Source organism: Danio rerio, chromosome 5 (assembly GCF_049306965.1).
Source record: "Danio rerio strain Tuebingen ecotype United States chromosome 5, GRCz12tu, whole genome shotgun sequence".
NCBI classification, from domain to species: domain Eukaryota; kingdom Metazoa; phylum Chordata; class Actinopteri; order Cypriniformes; family Danionidae; genus Danio; species Danio rerio.
The window spans coordinates 26199369-26219189 of record NC_133180.1 but is presented as its reverse complement, the minus strand read 5'-3'; the positions used below and the strand labels follow the sequence as shown (position 1 = coordinate 26219189).

The window sequence follows — 19821 nt, the reverse complement described above, 5'->3', positions numbered from 1 at the left end:
TGGGTAAAAATTTGATCCTATTAATTTGAAAATTGACCTACGGTAGCAGTGGGGTTAGTCCCTATCAGGGGCAGATTTAACCAATAAGCAAGGTAAGCAGCCAATTAGGCCCCCAGGAAATCTGAGGGCCCCCAAATAAATATCTAGATATATATATAAATGATATCTATAAATTATATATAACTGTATTATGATCACCAGCGATCTAGCGGCTGCATATCCCAGTTAAACACACTGTTCAATAAACAACTACAAATTCGCCATTATATGTACTACAAATCCTGTCATGCATCGTGCACTCACACTGGTTTCACAGCTGAAGCTCATTATTTATTCATTACCCCGCACTATTAAGAGAGCACTTTCACACACATCAGTGCTGAGTTTTGTAAGCAGTATTGTGAACTTTATGATGTGTTTTCCTTGCATTGTTTTGCCGTGTTAGACCCTTGCCTTGTTTTTTTTGTTTACACCTGTATGCTGCCTTGACCTTTCGCCTGTTTATGACCACGACTCTGGATTTCCTGTGTACATCTGTTTTCCCCTGTGTTGACCGATGCCTGCCTGACCATTCTTGTTTATAAACTCTGCAATTGGATCTGAACTCTTATTTGATCATAATTACCTGCACAAATTTGTCCACCACCTTCAATCATGGACCAGTCCAGCGGTCAAATCAGTAAAGGTTTTGTTTTAAAAACAAAATAGTTCATTCATTATTTTTTGTTGTGAATTCATTTTAAGATAATAAATAGTTTTACAAGATGCTTTACATGTTATTATTATTTTGTATATAGATAAAAAGTAGAAAAGGAGACTGAATAAGAAGAATAAAAACAGCAAAATAATATTAATAAAAAAATGAAAGTACAAAAGGTGCATTAGAACTTTTGGGCCACATGGCTGGACATACTTAGAGCCCCAAAATCACTAAATCCTACCCTGCTCCCTATTACACCTATAATTGATTTGAAATAACCCATCATTTTTTAGAATGTAGTATTTGTTTTTCCCATTTATATGTCAATAGTTTAAGCTTTGCAATATCCTTCAATATATCTTCTTATCTATCCTCTCATTGATTTTGTGCATGTAAGGCAGCTGCAGTTGGTTCTCACATGAGCGAGGTGAGCGTCTCGTCCAGGTTGCAGTCAGAGGGAGAGATGTTGAGGATCATGAGGGTCTTGGCATTGCCCCCCAGTGAGTCCTGCATTAGCTGGGTCAGCTTGTTATTACGGTAGGGAACATGAGGCTGCTCCATTGACAAAGCTGAAATTACATCTCCAAGAGCACTCAGGGATTTGTTGATAGAGTTTGCCTCCTGGAATGAAAGCAAAAATATATGGATTTTTTTTTTTTTTGGTTTGAAAAAAGACAAGATCTTGAGGCGCACTTCAAAACGTATTTGTCTTTACAAAATGAGAATATTTAAATCAGAATAGTAAAATATCAAAATAAAGACTTCCTGTTTGTCAGATTTTGTGGATGATAGGTGTATGCTCTGACACATGTTCAATTGCAAACAAAATAGTTCTTGTTTTTTTGTGTTTGTTTTATCTACTTATCTTCTGTTATTTGCATCTTATACTGCATCACTGAAAATCAGCTTTAATATTTTATATGTTCAAAACACCTTCAGTTGGTCGTCTTTGGCTCCAGTTTTTGCAGCTCGTTCACTTCCCGCCAAATCCACCAGACTAAGCTTTCCAAAACTCACACTCCCATTGGTCAGATTACGGCTCTCGATCATAATGCCAATGATCAGGTGTGAGCGGGAACTTTCTACATTCATCTCTGCAAGAAAGTGTGATCAAATCAAAATATTTTTTTATTAATATTACTGCAAATGCCACATAATTTAACTTGTGCAATTCAATAATAAACAGATGGCCAAATAGATAAACTAAAAACTATTTTCGACAGCACGATCAGATAATAAACCATTTCGGCACAGGAGGAACTGGATTACCTAATAATAACTACCTTAATATGTATATATATCCAGTCAGCTCACTTCGGTTTTATTCGGTTTTATTCACAATTATCTGGTGTTTGTGCTAGGAAATACACCCCCTCACTGCATTTGCTACCTGATTTCCTATAAACCCCCTAATCCTAACCCTAATTTGTGAAGTATAAAGTAATCTAGACTCATTAAAAACAAATGCTTATGGAAATATGTATCTTTGCAAAAAAGATAAGTTGCTCCTTAATATTTAGCTACACTTTAAATTTGAAACATTTATTGAGTGGCACTAAACATTTTAGCTTCCTCAGAGACGAATGTTATTGTGTTTGTTAATTCATTTGTTGCAGCAATCCAGAAATCATTTAGCCAGTAAAAGCCAAGCCATTCTACTTGATTTTTACTATACCTTGAACTCTGTTACAACATTTGTACCTTTATATTCTGTCACGTGTGAAATGCTTTACCAGGTGAACTGCTATGTTTACTTTTCTATTTTTTTTTTTTTTTTTTTAGAAAAGCTGTACAAATGGAGATAATCATGCGATCCATATTTAATATGTATTAGTTTGCCAGTGCACTTTGATGAATTTGTTATGATATGATACCTTGCAATATTAGGATTTTTAATGGGGCTGTGTGAAGTTAAGTCTTCATTTATTGATAAATCAGAATTTATATAAAAATACCATATGTTTGGGGCGTCACGCAGTGGGTAGCACATTCGTCTCACAGCAAGAAGGTCACTGGTTTGAGGTCCCCGTGTTTGCGTAGTTTTCCTTCTGGGTGCTCCGGTCGCCCCCTCAAGTCCAAACACATGTGGTATAGGTGAATTGGGTAAACTAAATTGGTCAATGTGCTATGTGAATACAAGAGTGTGTATAGATGTTTCCCAGAGATGGGTTGCAGCTGAAAGGGCATCCGCTGGATAAGTTGGCGGTTCATTCCGCTGTAGTGACCCCAGATTAATAAAGGGACTAATTCGAAAAGAAAAAAATGACCATATGTTTGCAGATATTTAAGAATCATGCAGTGAACATGTTTATCCAACAAAATGGTACAACTACATACAAACTACTTATTAAACTTCTTAACATTATTAAAAGTACATGCTGAGTGACTTGTTGAGTCAGAGTTCTGTCCTTCATTTTTGGTGTTGTCAATCTGGAAACCTTTGTGTGGAGTCATCAGATGTAGGTCAGGGTGAAAACATGTGACGCTTGCAATACCTAGTTCAACCACTGGGTGTCAATTTAACATTCATTCATTCATTTTCCTTTTGCTTAGTCAATTTATTCATCAGGGGTCACCACAGCGGAATGAACCGCCAACTTATTCAGCATATGTTTTGCACAGCGGATGCCCTTCCAGCTGCAACTTAGTACAGGGAAACATCAATACACTCTCAATGCACACACATACACTAGGGCAAATTTAGTTTATTCTATTCACCTATACTGCAGGTCTTTGGACTGTGGGGGAAACCAGGGTGCCCGAAGGTAACACATGCTAACACAGGGAGAACATGCAAACCAGGGGTGAAAGGGGTAATATGTCTCCCTCACTTTTAAAGACGGATCATTTAGAAACAGGTGATTAATAATTATATGAATTTAACTTTTGGATCTCATACAGCTGTCCCCTCCACTTTTAAAACGTGCACTACGCATAGCAAATTATACACAGAAATGCCAGCTGGCCCCTCCTGGACTTGAACCAGCGACCATCTCGCTGTGAGGCAACAGTGCTAATCACTGAGCCACCGTGTCACCCTGTCAATTTTACATAGGCTACTGCACGTTTAATAATGTTCATGCTCTTTATAACTTCAAATCACTCATTCAGGCCTGTTTTCAAAGAGCATTACAGATTTAAACTCAAGGACCTCCTCCTTGTGTCGAAGTTTGGCATCAGTGCCCGGTCATCATGTTCTGACCATGCATTCATACTGAGTTAAACTGAAGCAATTAATCCAAACCATTTAACAGGGACTTTTGAAGTTTCATTAAGCACGTACTTGTGGCCGCAATGTGGCGGTTTGCAGAGCCCTGCTCAAATAATGCGAAGAGTTCGCCGGCGCTGGCTGCGTCCTTTGTCTCAGCTCCCTGGGCGAACACAAGTCCCTTTCTGTCCCTCTTAATTTCGATTCGCTTGTTGAAAGCTTCAGCTGGGCTCACAAAGAGATCCTGCAGGCGGTCATTGTAGAGCTCCAGCATGTAGGCTGAAACCTGAGGTTGGACAAAAAAAATAAGTTTAAAGACTAACTGTACGTCTGTTCAGTACAAGACAGTAAATGATAAACGTAAAAGCACCTTAAACTCAAATTTAGACTCGTTATCCTGGATGATCTCAAAGATCCTGGTGAATGTTCTGGGAATGAGTCCTGGGTTCCTCCGATCTCTGTCTCCAACCATTGTGAAGGTTTTCCCTGAACCCGTATGGCCGTATGCAAAAATGCACACATTAAATCCATCAATCGCACACTGGATCAACCTAGAGATAATGTACATCTTAGCATCTCCTGCTCATATATATATCTGATATAAACAGGAATGGATTTAGTGATTTGGGGGCCCTAAGCACTCCCAGACATGGGGCCCAGCAGTCTTAAAATGCACCCTTTGTAGTTTAATCATTTTTTTTAAATTAACCTATTCATTAATTTTCTTTTCAGCTTAGTCGCTTTATTAATCTGGAATTGCCACAACTGCAACCTATCCGAATACCCTACCGAATGTCTTTGGACTTGTGGGGGAAACCAGGGCACCCAGAGGAAACACACGCCAACAAGTTTGTGTTTTTTTTTTTATTTTTTTTTTATTATTTTATTTTGTTATATCACTGAATCTAATTCTCCATGTTTTATCTTAATGAAATCTCTACACTTTAAAAGATTTTTCTTAAAATTAATTTACAACTAAAAAAATGAATAAATTGAAAATAATAAACTGAGTCTTTACCGGATCGACTTCTGGGCTGCTCCGTGATTGAGGGTGTAAGACAAATGTGCGTAGATTTTATAATTATGTCAAAATGTAATTTGTGAGATCCTCAGCATACAAAATACGCCAAAAAAGAAAGCGATGTGTATAATTTATACTTTTACCGTAGCCCCAAATTTCCTGGAGCTCTAAGTGGCTGCTTACTACGCTTTTTGGTTTAATCCCACCCCTGGATATGAATCTAAAAAATCAAAAGTTTGATATTTGGTTCACAACAAAATGTCAGAATTAAAACCAGGCTTACATACCAGAAGTTCTTATTTTCTAAAAAAATTATTAAATATTAAGGTGAAATTTCACGGAATGACTTGTTTGAGTGGATGTTCTCCTCACCAGTAAATGAATGATTTCCCTGCCTTTACATTGGAAAAGTTAGCATAATAGTGGGTCCAAATGTAAACAGTTTAAGTAATAGTTTGGAGTTTAAACATTTGCTGTGGTTGATGTTAAGACTATTCTCTGTCTTTGAGACATTTCATAACTTACTGTATCTGCTAATGTTCTTTCGGCTGTCAATGTCATAATCCCAGGAGTGTAAGAATAGACCTAATAATTACATAAATACCTACACTGTAAAACCCAAAAGTTAGGGTAACTCAAACCATTTGAGGGAACCGATTGCAACAAACTATTTAAGTTCAAAAACTAATGCTAATGAGTACAGTGAACTTATTCCATTTGAGTAAACGAAACAATTTGAGCACAGTAAAACCCAATAAATAAAGAGAACTCAAACCAATTCAGGACTGTAAAACCCAATAAGTTAAGGCAACTTAAACCAAATGAGGAAACCGATTGCAACAACCCTATATGATCTATGATCCAATCTATTTGAGCACTGTAAACTTACTACATTTAAGTTGAAGTTATGAGGTATGTACATTTTGAGTTAATTGCACTCATTTCATTTGATAAATTGACTTTTGGGTTTTACAGTGTACATTTTGTGCCTTCAATGTGTGCCCCAAATTAGGAAACCCTTCACTTTTTAACTCAAACTTCAATCTTCATTTTGGAAGTGTTGTTTACAATGAAGATTGGGCCAAAGAAGCTTATATGAAAAAAGAGAATTCAGATTTTGGAAAAATTCCAGCATAATAGGCAGATAGGAGACTAGGGGTGGAACACAGGTGTAGTTCTAGTTCAATCAAAGTTGATTCAAATAGTCTTCACATTCAGTTATCACAGCCTTCATCATCGTGGTTGCACTACAATTATAATGAATTAGGAGCTTCAGACTTTAATTAAATGGAACAGAGCACCCAGGATGTTATTAACAAATTCAATCTGTTTTTGTGTTCCACAGAAAAAAAGAAAGTAGCGGTATAGTTTGAAGTGACTTTACATTTTCTGGTGTGAACTATTTCTTTAACTTATCACAAATACATTTAAATGTATAGCGTGTGCATTTCAGTATCACTCTTACCCACTGGACTCAATGAAGACCTCTTCCTGTGTACATTCTGTGTTGAAGATCTTGTCAAACTGAAACTCGCGAGGTCCTCGAGGGGTCTCCAGGATCACAGAGTAATCATCCAGACAAGCGACAGTGATGTGGCCTTTTTTTGCTTGCTCTGCACGTGTTAGTGGCCTTATTCGACAGAATACTCTGATCTTACCTGTATAAGACCAAACAAAGTCAGGCTTTTCACACTGCATGTGACTTCAGGTCATCGTTGTTCTAAACACTACTTTTAACCCTGGGTAAAGAAGCATTTCACACCAAGGAGCATTGTAGTGCAAAGTTTGTTTTTGAGCCTGCTGGATCAGAAATTTAGCAGGGATACTCCTGTCATGTCAGGCAATGCATATTGTGTAAACAGGTTGTCTGCAAATGATGCTGCAAATATGCAAATATGAATGTTAGCCCGGAGTTTAGGAATAAAAAACGTAAAAGAATACCCAGGCTTGACAGTTCACCCTAGGTATGGTAAGCAGTGTTAAAAACATGACTACAGACTACCTAAGATACCATTTGTCCAGAGTCTATGACGCAGGGTTAACAATTTTAAATGTGTAAAGCAGTGTGAAATTACAAAAAAATTAAAAAGTGTGAAATTAAGCCCTTCTTTTTTTACCTTGGGTTATGAAACAGATAATAGAATGATAATAACCCATGGTTAAAAGCAGTGTGAAAAATCCTAGTTACGTAGTTACCTAGCAATAAAGCAGAAACTTACAAAACATACAAAAAATATTATACTTATTTCTTTGATTTGAAAGCTGAATTTTCTGCATTATTCCTCCAGTCACATGATACTTTGAAAATCACTTTAATAGGCTGATTTGCTATTTAATAAACATTTATTATAAAAGTATTAGTAATACTACTACTACTAATAATAATAATTATTATTATTATTAGAAGTTGAATAAATTATTAAATATTCTTTGATTAAAAAAAAAATTTCAAAATTCCGCTGCACAGGTTTTAACACTCTCTTCCTGTCACCACCATATCACCCCTATACTTCAGCAACTTCACTGGCTTCCTGTAAAGTCACATATTATTTTTAACATATAAAGTAGTGCATGGGCTAAAACCTAACTACATTTGTGACCTGGTAACTCTCGCCACTCCCACCTGCAGACTTCCTTCTTCATCTGGACTTACTCTGTATCAGCCACACTGTAAACTTATGACCATGGGTGGTAGAGCTTTTTCGTACAGTGCACCCAACCTATGGATTGGTCTACCCATCAACATCAGGAATGCGGCTTCTCTGACCTTTTTTTCGTTGCTTAATTTAGGTTGATTATTTTTGTCAATTTAATCATTACATTTTATTGTACAAATTTTATTGTCTTATTGTGGTGTTTTTACATTTTTTTATTGTTCTGTTTGTTACTGTTCGCCTAGTATGCCTTATAGCGCTTTGGGTTTGAGAAAAGCGCACTATAAATAAAATTTAATATTATTATTATTATTAAAAAGATCCAAAAAAAACATAATTAATCTAAAATAATTTTTTTTTAACATTAGACACTATCTTTAAAATAGCATTTCAAAATTATAATTTTTTTTTATTTAACAATGATGCTTTAAATTGATCAAAAGTGATAACAAAACATTTATAATGTAAAAAAAAGATGTTTTATTGATAAAAAAAAGCTTTTCAACAGTAATAATACAATGTATTTATTTTCAATATGTAATTAGAATATGACAATGACTTTTTTTTTACAATGTAAAATATATTCAAACAGAAAATCGCTATTTTATATATTACATTTTTTTTTTAAACATTACTGTTTTGCTATACTTTGGATCAAGTAAATGCACTCTTAGTGTACAGAGAAGGCCTTGCAAATAATTCAAAACCCTACATGGGCAAAAATGCCTGTAGTTTTCAGTCTTTTTGGCACTCATTTGTATTACTGTTGGATACGAATAGAAATTATCAAAATAGTTAACAAGAATTTCTGGGAAACCAGTCAAGGGTCTTGGAGATATTTGGCTCAAAGCCTCAAAATAAATTATACATACCCAAAAAATGGCTATTCCAGTTCATGTTGTGTTTGACAGCAGTTGTTACATAAACTCATTTCTGTCTTTCCTCAAAGTGTAAGGATGTGGTATACTTTGCCTTTCATGTCCTCCACCATGTTGTAGTACTTCTTCCTCAGGGTCCTTTCAGCTGTGTAGTTTTCAATAATCTTTTTGTTTTCATCTTTCATTTGCTTCAACTAGACATACAGATAACATAAGAACGTACCATAAGATTCAGAGCAGTTCAACCACTTTTAATCAATTTATTCAGTAAAATAATTGTTAAGATCATAAAAAAGAAAATATTATTGTCTTAGCGGTTTCACCTCAGCCTGCAGTGATAACAGCTGCTGCCCAACACTTTTATCAGAACTTAGGAATCCATTCTTACGGAATTCTTCCTCAAATTTCTAAAACATAAAGGGTAAACATTAGTCTTAAGGAAGAATGACTGCTAAATAAAATGAGTGTGTGTGAATTTACTTTGACTGCTTCATCCATCTCTGCTGTCCATGCCTCATTTGCATCAGTTTCTATGAATAACACATCATGAGCTTACAATATGTACAATACATCTTTCCAAAAGAGACACCATTGATCATTTACAGTACATAGCTACTAATTTCCTATATTTACCAATGACAGTAGGCTTAGCCCCTGATCTGATGCACTCCAAAGCTAGCTGTCTGACCTCATGATTGAGCAAACTGGCCTGGGATCCATCATTGATTTGTGGCTCTGTCCTGAGTTAACATGAATTAGTTAGCAGATGCGTATATGTTCATAGTTTGATAGATTTAAGCAATCTTCTGACTCAAAAGAAACAATGCCATGATCGGACATTTTCTGCTTCACGTACTCTTGGTCCTCATGATTCTTCTGGTTGGACTCTACCACTGTTTGGTCAAAGCTTTCTTTAATCTCGGCCAGAATTTTCTTGTTGTCTTCTGCCATTTGGTCAAACTGCTGCTTAGCCTCTGTCAGCTCAACGTAAACCTGATGAGCCTGGAATACACAATTAAAGAAAGCTGCTTTCTAAGCTCATTATGTTTATTAACCTTCATTTACTGTTTAAAAGGTATGACATTTTTCAAGAATCAAAACCAGCTCAATCATTGCCATTTATATTACTGTTTGCTCAGCCTTTGAGGGCTTGTTCACCCAAAAATAAAAGTTTTGTTATTTATTTCCCACCCTTATGTTGTTTCCATCCTCTAAAATCTTAATTTACCTTCAGAACACAAATAAAGATATTTTAAATGAATTGTAATCATACGAAGCTCCAAGAACACTTTTGTGAGCTAAAAGTATTGTGAAAATGAGTTTGTTTGCTTATATGTTCCACATCAGATTAGCGTGCGTGTTTACTACGGGGGTTGGAATGACACAAGGCTGAGTGATTAATAACAGGATTTTAATTTTCAAGTGAACCAACTCTTTAAATTCAGATATTACAATGGGCATATCATTTCAGACATGTGCTGTAAAGGCTCGTGTACACAGTACAATTTTTACTATTGTACGAGCTTGTACGTGGTTTCTTACCATTGGTAGCAAACACATGTAAAGCCCTTAATCTTTTATGACTGTGGCTTGTACCATCAGAGTAACCTACTGTATGAGCTTACAATCATTTGTAATGTTTTATTTATTTATTTATTTATTTATTTATTCGTTATTTATTTTAGTTAGGAAGCCGTCTGCTTTAATTCGTGAACATGTGCAGTTAAATGACTTGTTCTATCGATCAATCTGAAGTTGACCATCCAAATCACTTACCACAGCTAAATCACCCTGCAGCCCAAGACTGGTTACTCACTGAAGCTAAGCAGAGCTGAGCCTGGTCCGTACTTGGATGGGAGACCACATGGGAAAGCTAGATTGCTTTTGGAAGTGGTGTTAGTGAGCCCAGCCAGCCTGATCTCACGAGAAAACGTAAGTATTTTACGTTTTGCAAGTTTAGTGGCTAATTCGTACGAATTCGTACGAGTTCAGTCGTACAAAATGGTACGATTTTAAAAAGGAGGCGTGGCACCTAACCCCACCCCTAACCCCAACCGTCATTGGGGGATGAGCAAATCGTACCAAATTGTACGAATTAGATCGTATGAATTCATACGAATTAGCCACTAAATGAAAAAGTTACGAATTGCCGTGAGATTGTGTTGGGCCAGCAGGAGGCTCAACCTGTGGTCCTTGTGGATCCTAACGCCCCAGTAAAGTGAAGGGGACACTACACTGTCAGTGGGCACTGTCTTTTGGAAGAGACGTTAAACCAAAGTATTGACTTTCTGTGGTCATTAAAAATCCCATGGCACTTCTCGTAAAGAGTAGAGGTGTAACCACGGTGTCCTGGCCAAAATTTCCTCCATCGGACTTTACCCATCATGTCTCTCCACTCCACCAATAGCTAGTGTGTGGTGAGCCCACTGGCGCCTTTGTCCTGTGGCTGCCGTCGCATCATCCAAGTGGATGCTGCACACTGGTAGTGGTGTGGAGAGACCCCCCTCACGATTGTGAGTGTGCTTTGGGTGTATGGCCATACACAATATATGCGCTATATAAATACACATTACATTACTTGGAGAACAGTAAGCACTTTATGTGTCATGCATGACAGGGCCATCAGAGATTATATTTTACAGATGATTGCTCAAGAGCTACAGCTATCAGGTGAGATGTAGCACTTTATAATTTACAACTACTTTATAATTTACACACATAGGGTGACCAGACATCCTGGTTTCCTGATGCATCCTTAATGTATCAAAATTAAGCTCTAATGATAGAGAAAGCGAGGGGATAGAGAAAGTCTCTGAAAGCATTCTCATTTTTAGGTAGGAATTTCATGCAGTTGCTTCCATTTTTTTAAATTCAAAATTTAGATTCTAAAATGGTGTCTGTCATATATCCCTGCATCCGAATGATTATCACGTAGTGATGTGTGCATGGACAATCTTCCAACCATCAAACTTTACACCATGTACACCCGCCTTAAATAGTAGACCAAACTTAACAGACTTGACCTTTTGACCTAAGGAGGGCTTAGAAAGACCAAATCATTGAATGAAACTTTTCAGACCCTTCGGGAAATTTATTATGCTACAACTGTATTATAAGTGGTTTTACAAACTAATTTTGAAAGGAGCATGTGATATAACTGATTACAGCCGGTCTCTCATCTATGATCAGCAATAATCCAATCAGATTGATTCAAGTCTACAATAAACAGACCGATTTCGCCCTAATGCCCTTTTTTTTTCGTTTTGGAATAATCCCTCCTTCCACCCCATCTCCCCCTTTGACATCCTTTACCAGGAGGAGCTACCTGATTTGGGACCCCCTTATATGCTAATTGACCAGGTGGGAGGCCTGGGCTCAATTACCTCCAAGCTCAGGGACAGCATGCCAAACCTTCTAATAGTGTCAAGCATATCTATGCGCCGCAAACTCTTGAATTGTGTTTAAAGTGTTTTTAACGTTGGATGAATGTAAATCACTAACTTACTCACTGTCCTTCAGCTCAGTCCCTGGTTTATTAGGGATCACCACAGTGGAATGAACCAACAATTACTCTGACACATGTTTTATGTGGGTAATGTATTGTATGGCATATAAAGGGCAAAATTAAGTACTTTTTAAGTTGCATAATGAGCCACATTAAAGCACAATTTTATGTCTGAATTATGATTGACAAATCAAGTTTATATTATGTCACATTTTATTTTTTCACGACTTAGGCTACCTTATTTTACTAATGAGGCAAAAACAATAAAAATAATATTAAAAGAAAACCAAATAACCTGTTGGATGACAGTACTGAGGAGTTGAGCATATGCTGACTGTTCAACAGGATCTGCCACACGCTCTTGTCCTTCCATGAGCATCGAAATCTCTCGCTCCCTCTTCTGCAGGTTATCCTTCAAAATCTCCATACGAGCTTGAGCTCCATCTAGTGGGCCATTTGACTCGGTGCTGTTCTGTTAAGGTTATTACTCAGATAATACACGTGCAAATATGCCTCACCATGAAAATCAACGATTGGTAAATACTACATGTCTTTCTTTCTAGCTCTCTTCAGAATTAACATGTTCTTCAGTACTGGAATGTGAATTTTCTCAGATTTTCTACCTGTTCTTCAGATGCTTTTTCTGATTCGTTCTTCTCCTGCAAGATCTCAAGCATCTCCTGGACCTTCCCCATCTCTGCCCTGGCCAAATGCAGCTCCTGCAGTGCTTGTAAAGAGAGAGATTACTCAAACCTCCTCTATAATTAATGCATATCTTTTTAATCAAATTTCTTCTTAAATCTAACAATATTAACCTCTAGATCTCTTACTTGATGCCTGGTGATTGTGAAGGAGATCCAAACGAGAGGAGAACAATTCCATCATCTTGTTCTGGAAAGGTTTTTATGGATGCTTTTAGCCAATTAAATAGGTAATCATGTAAAGCACTATGCTATATGTAGCATATCACAATATATGTATATATGCTATATGTAGCATATCACAATATGCTATGTTGCTTATTTAATACCATAACTTGATACCTTTTCTTTATCCCATGAAGCCAAGTCATTTTGGTTCCTTTCCTGAAGCATTGTATGTTGCATCTGAAGTCTTTCATTCAGATCTTCCAGAGTCTGACTCCAGGAGTACAGTATGATACAAGACAATCAATATATTATACAAATGTAATACTATACAGGACACTAATAATTACATCATGTTTTAGGTTCAGGACTGAGCTTGAAACCAGGATTAAATGCATTGTGGGAAAATCAAGAAAGCTCTTTATGACTCACCCTGACTTTCTCTTCCCAGTATGCATTTTTTCTGGCCACCTTTTCCTGGTAAATGTCTAGGACTCTCTTCAGAGTACTGAGTTTATTTTGGTAAAACGTCTTCATTTTATTAGCTGTTTTATCCTACACACAGACACATAATTAAACTTAAGTTTACATAAAATCACTGCATACTTTCTGATTCAAAATAAGTTTATCACCTGATTAACACGTGATGCAGTGAGAAAGTTCTCCTCCAGTTCTTGAATCATCTCCTGATGTCTGCTCTTCATGGCAATCATATCGTTTGTTATCTGTTGGCATGGTAATATTCACAGCCTTACCAAAATACATAGTATTGAAGCAGTTTCTGCATGTACATACCCAGAATTGTCAAAGAAGTTAACTATTAATGCTTAAAAAAAAATTTATTAAAAAAAAAAAAAACACTTTTGAGACTTTTAAGCCTACAAAATCAGTTATTTTTTGTGTAAAAATGAATCTAACTTCTTAAAATGAAGGTTCAGCCACTGGAGTCACATAACCTGCTACAATGTTTTAAAAAAAAAAACTTTTGCTGCCTAATTTTTTTGTTGTTGAATCAAATAAACCTTTCATGTGATCACTGGCATTAGTCAAACAAATAAGTTTAACTGAAGTATGACAGAAAACAAATATCGATATTTTATAGTGTAGTTGCATAGGATGTAAATGAAAGTGAAATATTGGATTTCAAATGGTTTCAGGATGTCTGATTTTATATATTCATGTCTTTACAGTAAGAATCGTTTTTCTTACTGCTACAGCTTTTTGTTGTCTGTTTCAGCACATTTTTACGGATTTGTCTATATGTTGCATGACGGTGCAAAGTTTCTTTTAGAAAGTCCTTTTAACTTTTAATCAAAGAATGTGTAAGAACATCGCCATGATGGACATTATCGAAGCAGTGAATCAAGTTTAGTTTCTCACAAAAAATAACAGTAAATTTTAGTTAGCTAATTTTATTGTGTTTACACATAGTTAATGACTTATTCCATACAGAAATCTGAAAAAATAGCCATATATGAACATATAGAAATATTAGAGGTAATATATCTGAAGATATACGTACATAGTAATTCCAACGATTGAAAAAAAAATATATGTTTATATTTTGGGCCAATTGGGGCAGACAGAATCTGTGAATATTTTTGGCTATTTCTGTAGAGAATTTAGTAAAAAATCTGTGGATTTATGTGGAATAATTTTGGGAGTATCTTAACTAAAAACTATGACATAAAAAAATGATATATGACATAAAAAATAATACCTTTTTACCTTTTATTTAATGATTACAATGCAAATCCCATTAGAACCACTTATTTGGAAAAACAAAGCAAGTCTCTTATATAATATCTACTGCAAGACCGAAAATATTACTTTACAAACTGTATTGTAAATAAATCATATGAACATTTTTAGTCAATAATATTACTGAAATCAAATTAAAAAACTGAATTAATAAAAATGTACACACATTTACACAAGTAAATAAATAGACTCAACGAGGGGTTAAAAATCTGTGGAATCTGCAGATTTCTGCACGTGCAGATTCTGTGTGGGTCATACATATTTTATATATGAGAAATCTAAACATGAACTGTATATATGCCATATAGGTATGTAATTTGCATATATTACCATAATATCATATTTCTTATGGGATGAGGCCATAAACATGCAACCTCTGGAGCGCATGACATTCAAAATGATATGGTAAATCCAACCACTTTAATGTATGCTTTGGTGTTGATTACTAGGCTAGTAAGCCTTTTTGATGGAGATTAAATATTTGGGAAAATAAAAGTTGATCAGAGAATCAGTATGAATTGTGGCTTTGAGTTGTTTCATAATAGGCCTTGCTCTCAGAAGAACCAAAAAGCACATGACAAGACATTTAACTTCACCCTGAGGCTCCAGGCCAACAGAGGGAGTGACAGACATGTGACTAATGCAGAACACTCCCAAACTCTACTCCAGAGTAAAAAAATATTGCATAAGCATGAGGAGTGATATCTACATACTTGAGTTATGCAAAGCTTGGCGGAGTCATATGGGATAAACATCTTGACATCCACAGGACTCTCATCTACTGGATGTCTTTTGCTTGCACTTATTGAAGATACCTTGGGTACTGTGATGGTAAATAGAATGAAAATGAAACAACTTCTGTTTGTGTTTATAAATCCTGAAACTCTACCAGCAGAACCTACCTTTGCGTTTTGTTTCATGGGGTCGGTCTGTTCCAATCCAGCGCCTGAATGCGTTCCATTTGACTCTACCTTTCCTTAGCCATGAGACCTCACATTTACCTGCACCTTCAAATATTAACACGCAGTTACTGTGACACTTCACTCATCTGGTTCTTTGGGAACCAGGAATTTTTTTTTTCATTTTTTTTTTTTTAATAGCTCTTTTTCTAGATGGTGGAATGAATCGGGTCTTTTTCATACCACTGATGTGTGCTAAACAATAAGAGTGTGTTAGATTTAATATAAGGTTAATTAACTACTTGTAAAAAAAAATCTGCTAAATTAAAAGTTTCCACATTTTGTGTTTTCCTTTTATTTATGGTTGTGCATTATGGGATGTTGATCTCTGCTCTGTTGATTTTTGATGTTGAAAATTTAACTCTACCTTTTAACAAAGAGACTTTTATTGACATTTTAGTAGTTAGAAATAATATAATGCACAAGAAATGATGTATAGAGAAGGAACAGAAAATGTAATGGCAGTTTATTACACTGTTTTGTAGTTTAATATACAACCCCAAATCACTTTTAAACTCTTAAAAATGTTAATAAAAGTCACTTTTTCTATCTTGTGAAGGTCAAAAGTAGTTGGTTGAACGATCAAAGTCCCATAATGCAATTCAAAAGCATAAATAAACAGGAAAAAAAGAAAAACAATATACAGACAACTGCTAATTCACATGAAGTTTAATTATAAAATAATTTTGAGAGGATCATGTGCTTATGATTGATCACGGTTTGTCCCACATTAGCCAATTCATGATACACCGATCAGATGATCACCATAAATAACCTAAGTTCCATATCACAGTCATCTTCATTTTGAAAAATACCCCCTTCCACCCCTACTCCTCCTCCTTTCTGGGTGGAATGGCCTCACAGTAAGAACATCAATGATTCTAGTACCAAGTCAGTCGACATTTCTGTGCGGCGTTTATGTGTTCTCTGCATGCTCATGTGGGTTTCCCCTGGGTCCCCTGGTTTCCTTCCACCATCCCAAAACATGCAAATTAAGTCAATTTGACTAATCCAAATCAGCACCATAGACAAGCTCCTAGTAAGCAGTTATCTATTCATAGCAATCCTTAATTGTTCATTAGCTACAAATAACAGGGGAGTTCTTGAGATCTACCTGAGCTCAAACTCCCCTCTTGCCTTGCAAATGAGAGGGAGCACAGGGCTCAGGGATCTTATGCAGGGCTCTCTTCCGGGACAGCATGCTAAACACACTTTATAATCAATCATCAGCTATTATGAACTCTTGAATTATATTTTTTACACTGTAGGTTGGCCATTTGGGAATTTACCTTTAGTGTACAACCAATTAAACAACACTATTGTTTGTAAACACATTAATTATCCTTTTTAAACATGCTTTAATGATATGATTTTAATATGTTATTTTATTTTACAAATTAATGTTTTTAGTTTTTTAATTTTATTGCATGTTTTTTTATTACATTAAATTTAAGGTGTTAACATTCAATTGAGTGAAAGATTATCACAAAGTAATTACTGTATGAACTTTATTAGGTAAAAAGTTTCATCCTTACTTTTTTATTAATCTTAATATTTGCACAATATCACGGAAAAAAACATTTTATCACTGCTTAAAAAGGACTGTACATGATAAAACACATTTGCTATGTTTAGCTATACATAGGGTTTGTTTAAATACAAAAATCACTTATTGTTTCTTCTTGATCAATCACTTATTGTCCCTTCTCGACATTTTCATTGGCTTAAACATCACGCTGAATCGTTTGTTCCAGTTGTGCTTGCTTAAAAGATACAAAAAAAGAAAAAGAAAACTATGTAAGTAAATTAATAAACACATTTTATAGGTTGAATTTAGTTTAAGTTTAAATGAAGGTTTAAATGAATCAGACTAAGTTTAGATATTGTTGAAACGATCCTGTTCTTTTGATTTTTATCAATTAGGTTTTAGTTTAATGTTATGCAAATATTTGACAGTATTTAGGGCTTAAGCTATGTTTAGATTCTGGGAGGTTACAGGAAAGTTAAACTTACGTCTGTTTTTATCCTGGTCTAGGAGTGTGTTATGAATGTTGCATGGTCTGCGCAGCTGAATCTCTTCTCTCAGGTCAGGAACACTGCCTGGCAGCTCCTCTGATGACACATTGGGATGAGAAAGTACCACACGGGTGGAAACAGCTGGATCATCCTGATATTGAGAAAGGTCAGTGGTCTCCCAGGCACCTATAGTGAAAAAAACACATTTTAATAAAACCATTAAAATACACACACAAAAAAAACTCATTGGATAAACTCAGTTCAACTGAGGGCAGGATGCCCATACAATAAATTTGCTTAGCATAAAAAAAATTAAAAAAAATAAAAAATTTGCTCAATTAAATACAATTGAGTTGGCCAAACACATTCTATCAAATAAAAGTTCAAATACATTTGTATTTTTATTTAAAATAAATTCAAATGTCTTCAATATCATGTCTCCCTGTTATGTGTCTTAAATTTCAAAGTCTCTTATTTTTATTTGAAGTTATCCTAAATGATCTAAAAGAGCCATTTCTAAGCATATTTCACGAGTTATATACTCTGAAGCATGCATGAACACAATGGGATGAGGATTCCTAATATGTGTTTATTTCAGTCAAACATTTAAACATTTACAAATTTCCTCTTTTTTCCTAGTGAAAATGCCTTATGGCCAACAAAATACATCTAAAAGGTTTTAACCAGTTAAAATAATCAAAATTTATCCCCCCAATTTTCATATCAGACAGATCACTTAAAAAAAAAAAACAATCATTTAACGGCTATGATATGCATTACTTTTGCATTATGACTTAAAAAATACAAGTTTAAAAATCTGTATTACATAAGATCAATATACATGTATAAAAGCTCTAATGAATGCAAATTTAATGTAAATTGTAAAGAATGTCATCAGATTGGTTGTTCATTCATTAATTTTTCTTCAATTTAGTCTCTATTTCAGATGTTGCCGCAGTGCTGTGGGGGAAACCAGAGCACCCAGAGGAAACCCACATGAACACAGAAAGAACATGCAAACTTCACACAGAAATGCCAACCACAGAGCCACCGTGCCCCCCATCAGAGCTGCTTGTATTTTTTTTATTAATCTTCTCCTGTAGTAACTTTGATAAAGTTTTTGTTCTAAAATTACGGAACAACAGAGCATTTAAAAAGACTGAGAGTACTATAGAACATTGATATACACTAAGAGTACTACAGGTAGAAATACTCATAAGTAGATCAGGCAATCCCTGTATAGCCAAATACGCATGAAAAACTATAATCTGATAATGCAAGTGACGAAAGGAGTGGGTACATGTGATGTTTACTTACGTTGTTTTGCTGCTGGGGCAACAGTGTGGTTACGTAACTTCCTGCCCATGAAGTTCAAAGACATGGACACATTTTCTGCTCCAGAATTGACATACATCATGCCAGAGGGTTCCTATCTGTTTTGTTTAGAAATAGTACCAACCACGTCATGACATTATGCTGAAACACTGTTTGCAGGTTACACTCAGAGGTGACTGTACATGATTCCTTCACACACAGAGACATGCAAATAAGCAATGCAGTTCAATAAGGTTAATATGCTAGGTTTTTAAAAAAATAAATGAATTAAGAAATACATATTCCCTATCCATCATCTCTCGCATTGTATATTTGATGTTGACAGTTACAAATTTTGAAAGTATTTTACTACCACGTTAACAAGGATTATGGTTTAGGGTGTGAGCAATCATTTAATGAATGTACATGCTCTATAATCTTGTCACCTCTGGGCATAAAAGACAAACACACTTGCATTGATAGCTTTTGTTGGAAGTGAGTGATAAAATTAACATAATCAGCGAAACAGTCACAGTCTGCTTTGCAAATCTGATTAAAGAAATGATGAACAAATAATTAAATCAGAGAGAGATTACCTGAGTTCTTGAGCTGTAGGAAGACCTGACTAGCGAACATTACAGAGAAAAACTGGAAAGATGCTTGTTTTTGTGAGGAACCGAACTCTCAACACTTGTTAAATATTAAGCTCGGTGGATGAGGTTTCAGGGGGGATGGCCAACACAAACTGAAGACTATCATCAGGTTTCCTGTGTGTAAGATCGAGATTGTAATGTGATCTACAACAGTCTATCTCTACAGGACAATGCTAATGGAAAACCTGCATTGTGGTGGTCTGGATTAAATGGATTAAATATTGTCAATCAATTGAGAATCACAAGATTCAACATCAGGTTCTTGAGACATTTCATCACCCTGCAT

At 35.5% G+C, this 19821-nt stretch overlaps 2 protein-coding genes across 3 annotated transcripts in view; both read right to left on the bottom strand.

Annotated features, from left to right (window-relative positions):
• The window catches only part of LOC110439812 (uncharacterized), a 17336-nt gene extending 1705 nt beyond the window's left edge, over window positions 1–15631 (bottom strand). The window contains exons 1-18 of the mRNA XM_073952170.1: window positions 15496–15631; window positions 15307–15416; window positions 13465–13557; window positions 13265–13387; window positions 13010–13102; window positions 12797–12857; window positions 12590–12693; window positions 12262–12438; window positions 9318–9463; window positions 9095–9201; window positions 8942–8991; window positions 8785–8868; window positions 8556–8655; window positions 6395–6587; window positions 4279–4459; window positions 3984–4194; window positions 1634–1794; window positions 1119–1321 (exon numbers count right to left, since the gene is read on the bottom strand). Coding sequence (XP_073808271.1) covers window positions 1119–1321; window positions 1634–1794; window positions 3984–4194; window positions 4279–4459; window positions 6395–6587; window positions 8556–8655; window positions 8785–8868; window positions 8942–8991; window positions 9095–9201; window positions 9318–9463; window positions 12262–12438; window positions 12590–12693; window positions 12797–12857; window positions 13010–13102; window positions 13265–13387; window positions 13465–13557; window positions 15307–15348 — 2129 coding nt within the window. The 5' untranslated portion in view covers window positions 15349–15416; window positions 15496–15631. The remainder of the gene's footprint in view (window positions 1–1118; window positions 1322–1633; window positions 1795–3983; window positions 4195–4278; window positions 4460–6394; window positions 6588–8555; window positions 8656–8784; window positions 8869–8941; window positions 8992–9094; window positions 9202–9317; window positions 9464–12261; window positions 12439–12589; window positions 12694–12796; window positions 12858–13009; window positions 13103–13264; window positions 13388–13464; window positions 13558–15306; window positions 15417–15495) is intronic.
• On the bottom strand, window positions 15409–19821 carry kifl (kinesin family-like). 2 transcript variants are annotated; one of them, XM_073949678.1, is made up of 4 exons: window positions 19479–19521; window positions 18886–19001; window positions 17566–17754; window positions 15409–15594 (listed from the first exon to the last, which is right to left on the bottom strand). In XM_073949678.1, exons 2-4 carry the CDS (start codon window positions 18983–18985, stop codon window positions 15479–15481), a joined length of 405 nt encoding a protein of 134 aa, XP_073805779.1. In that variant the 5' UTR covers window positions 18986–19001; window positions 19479–19521; the 3' UTR covers window positions 15409–15478.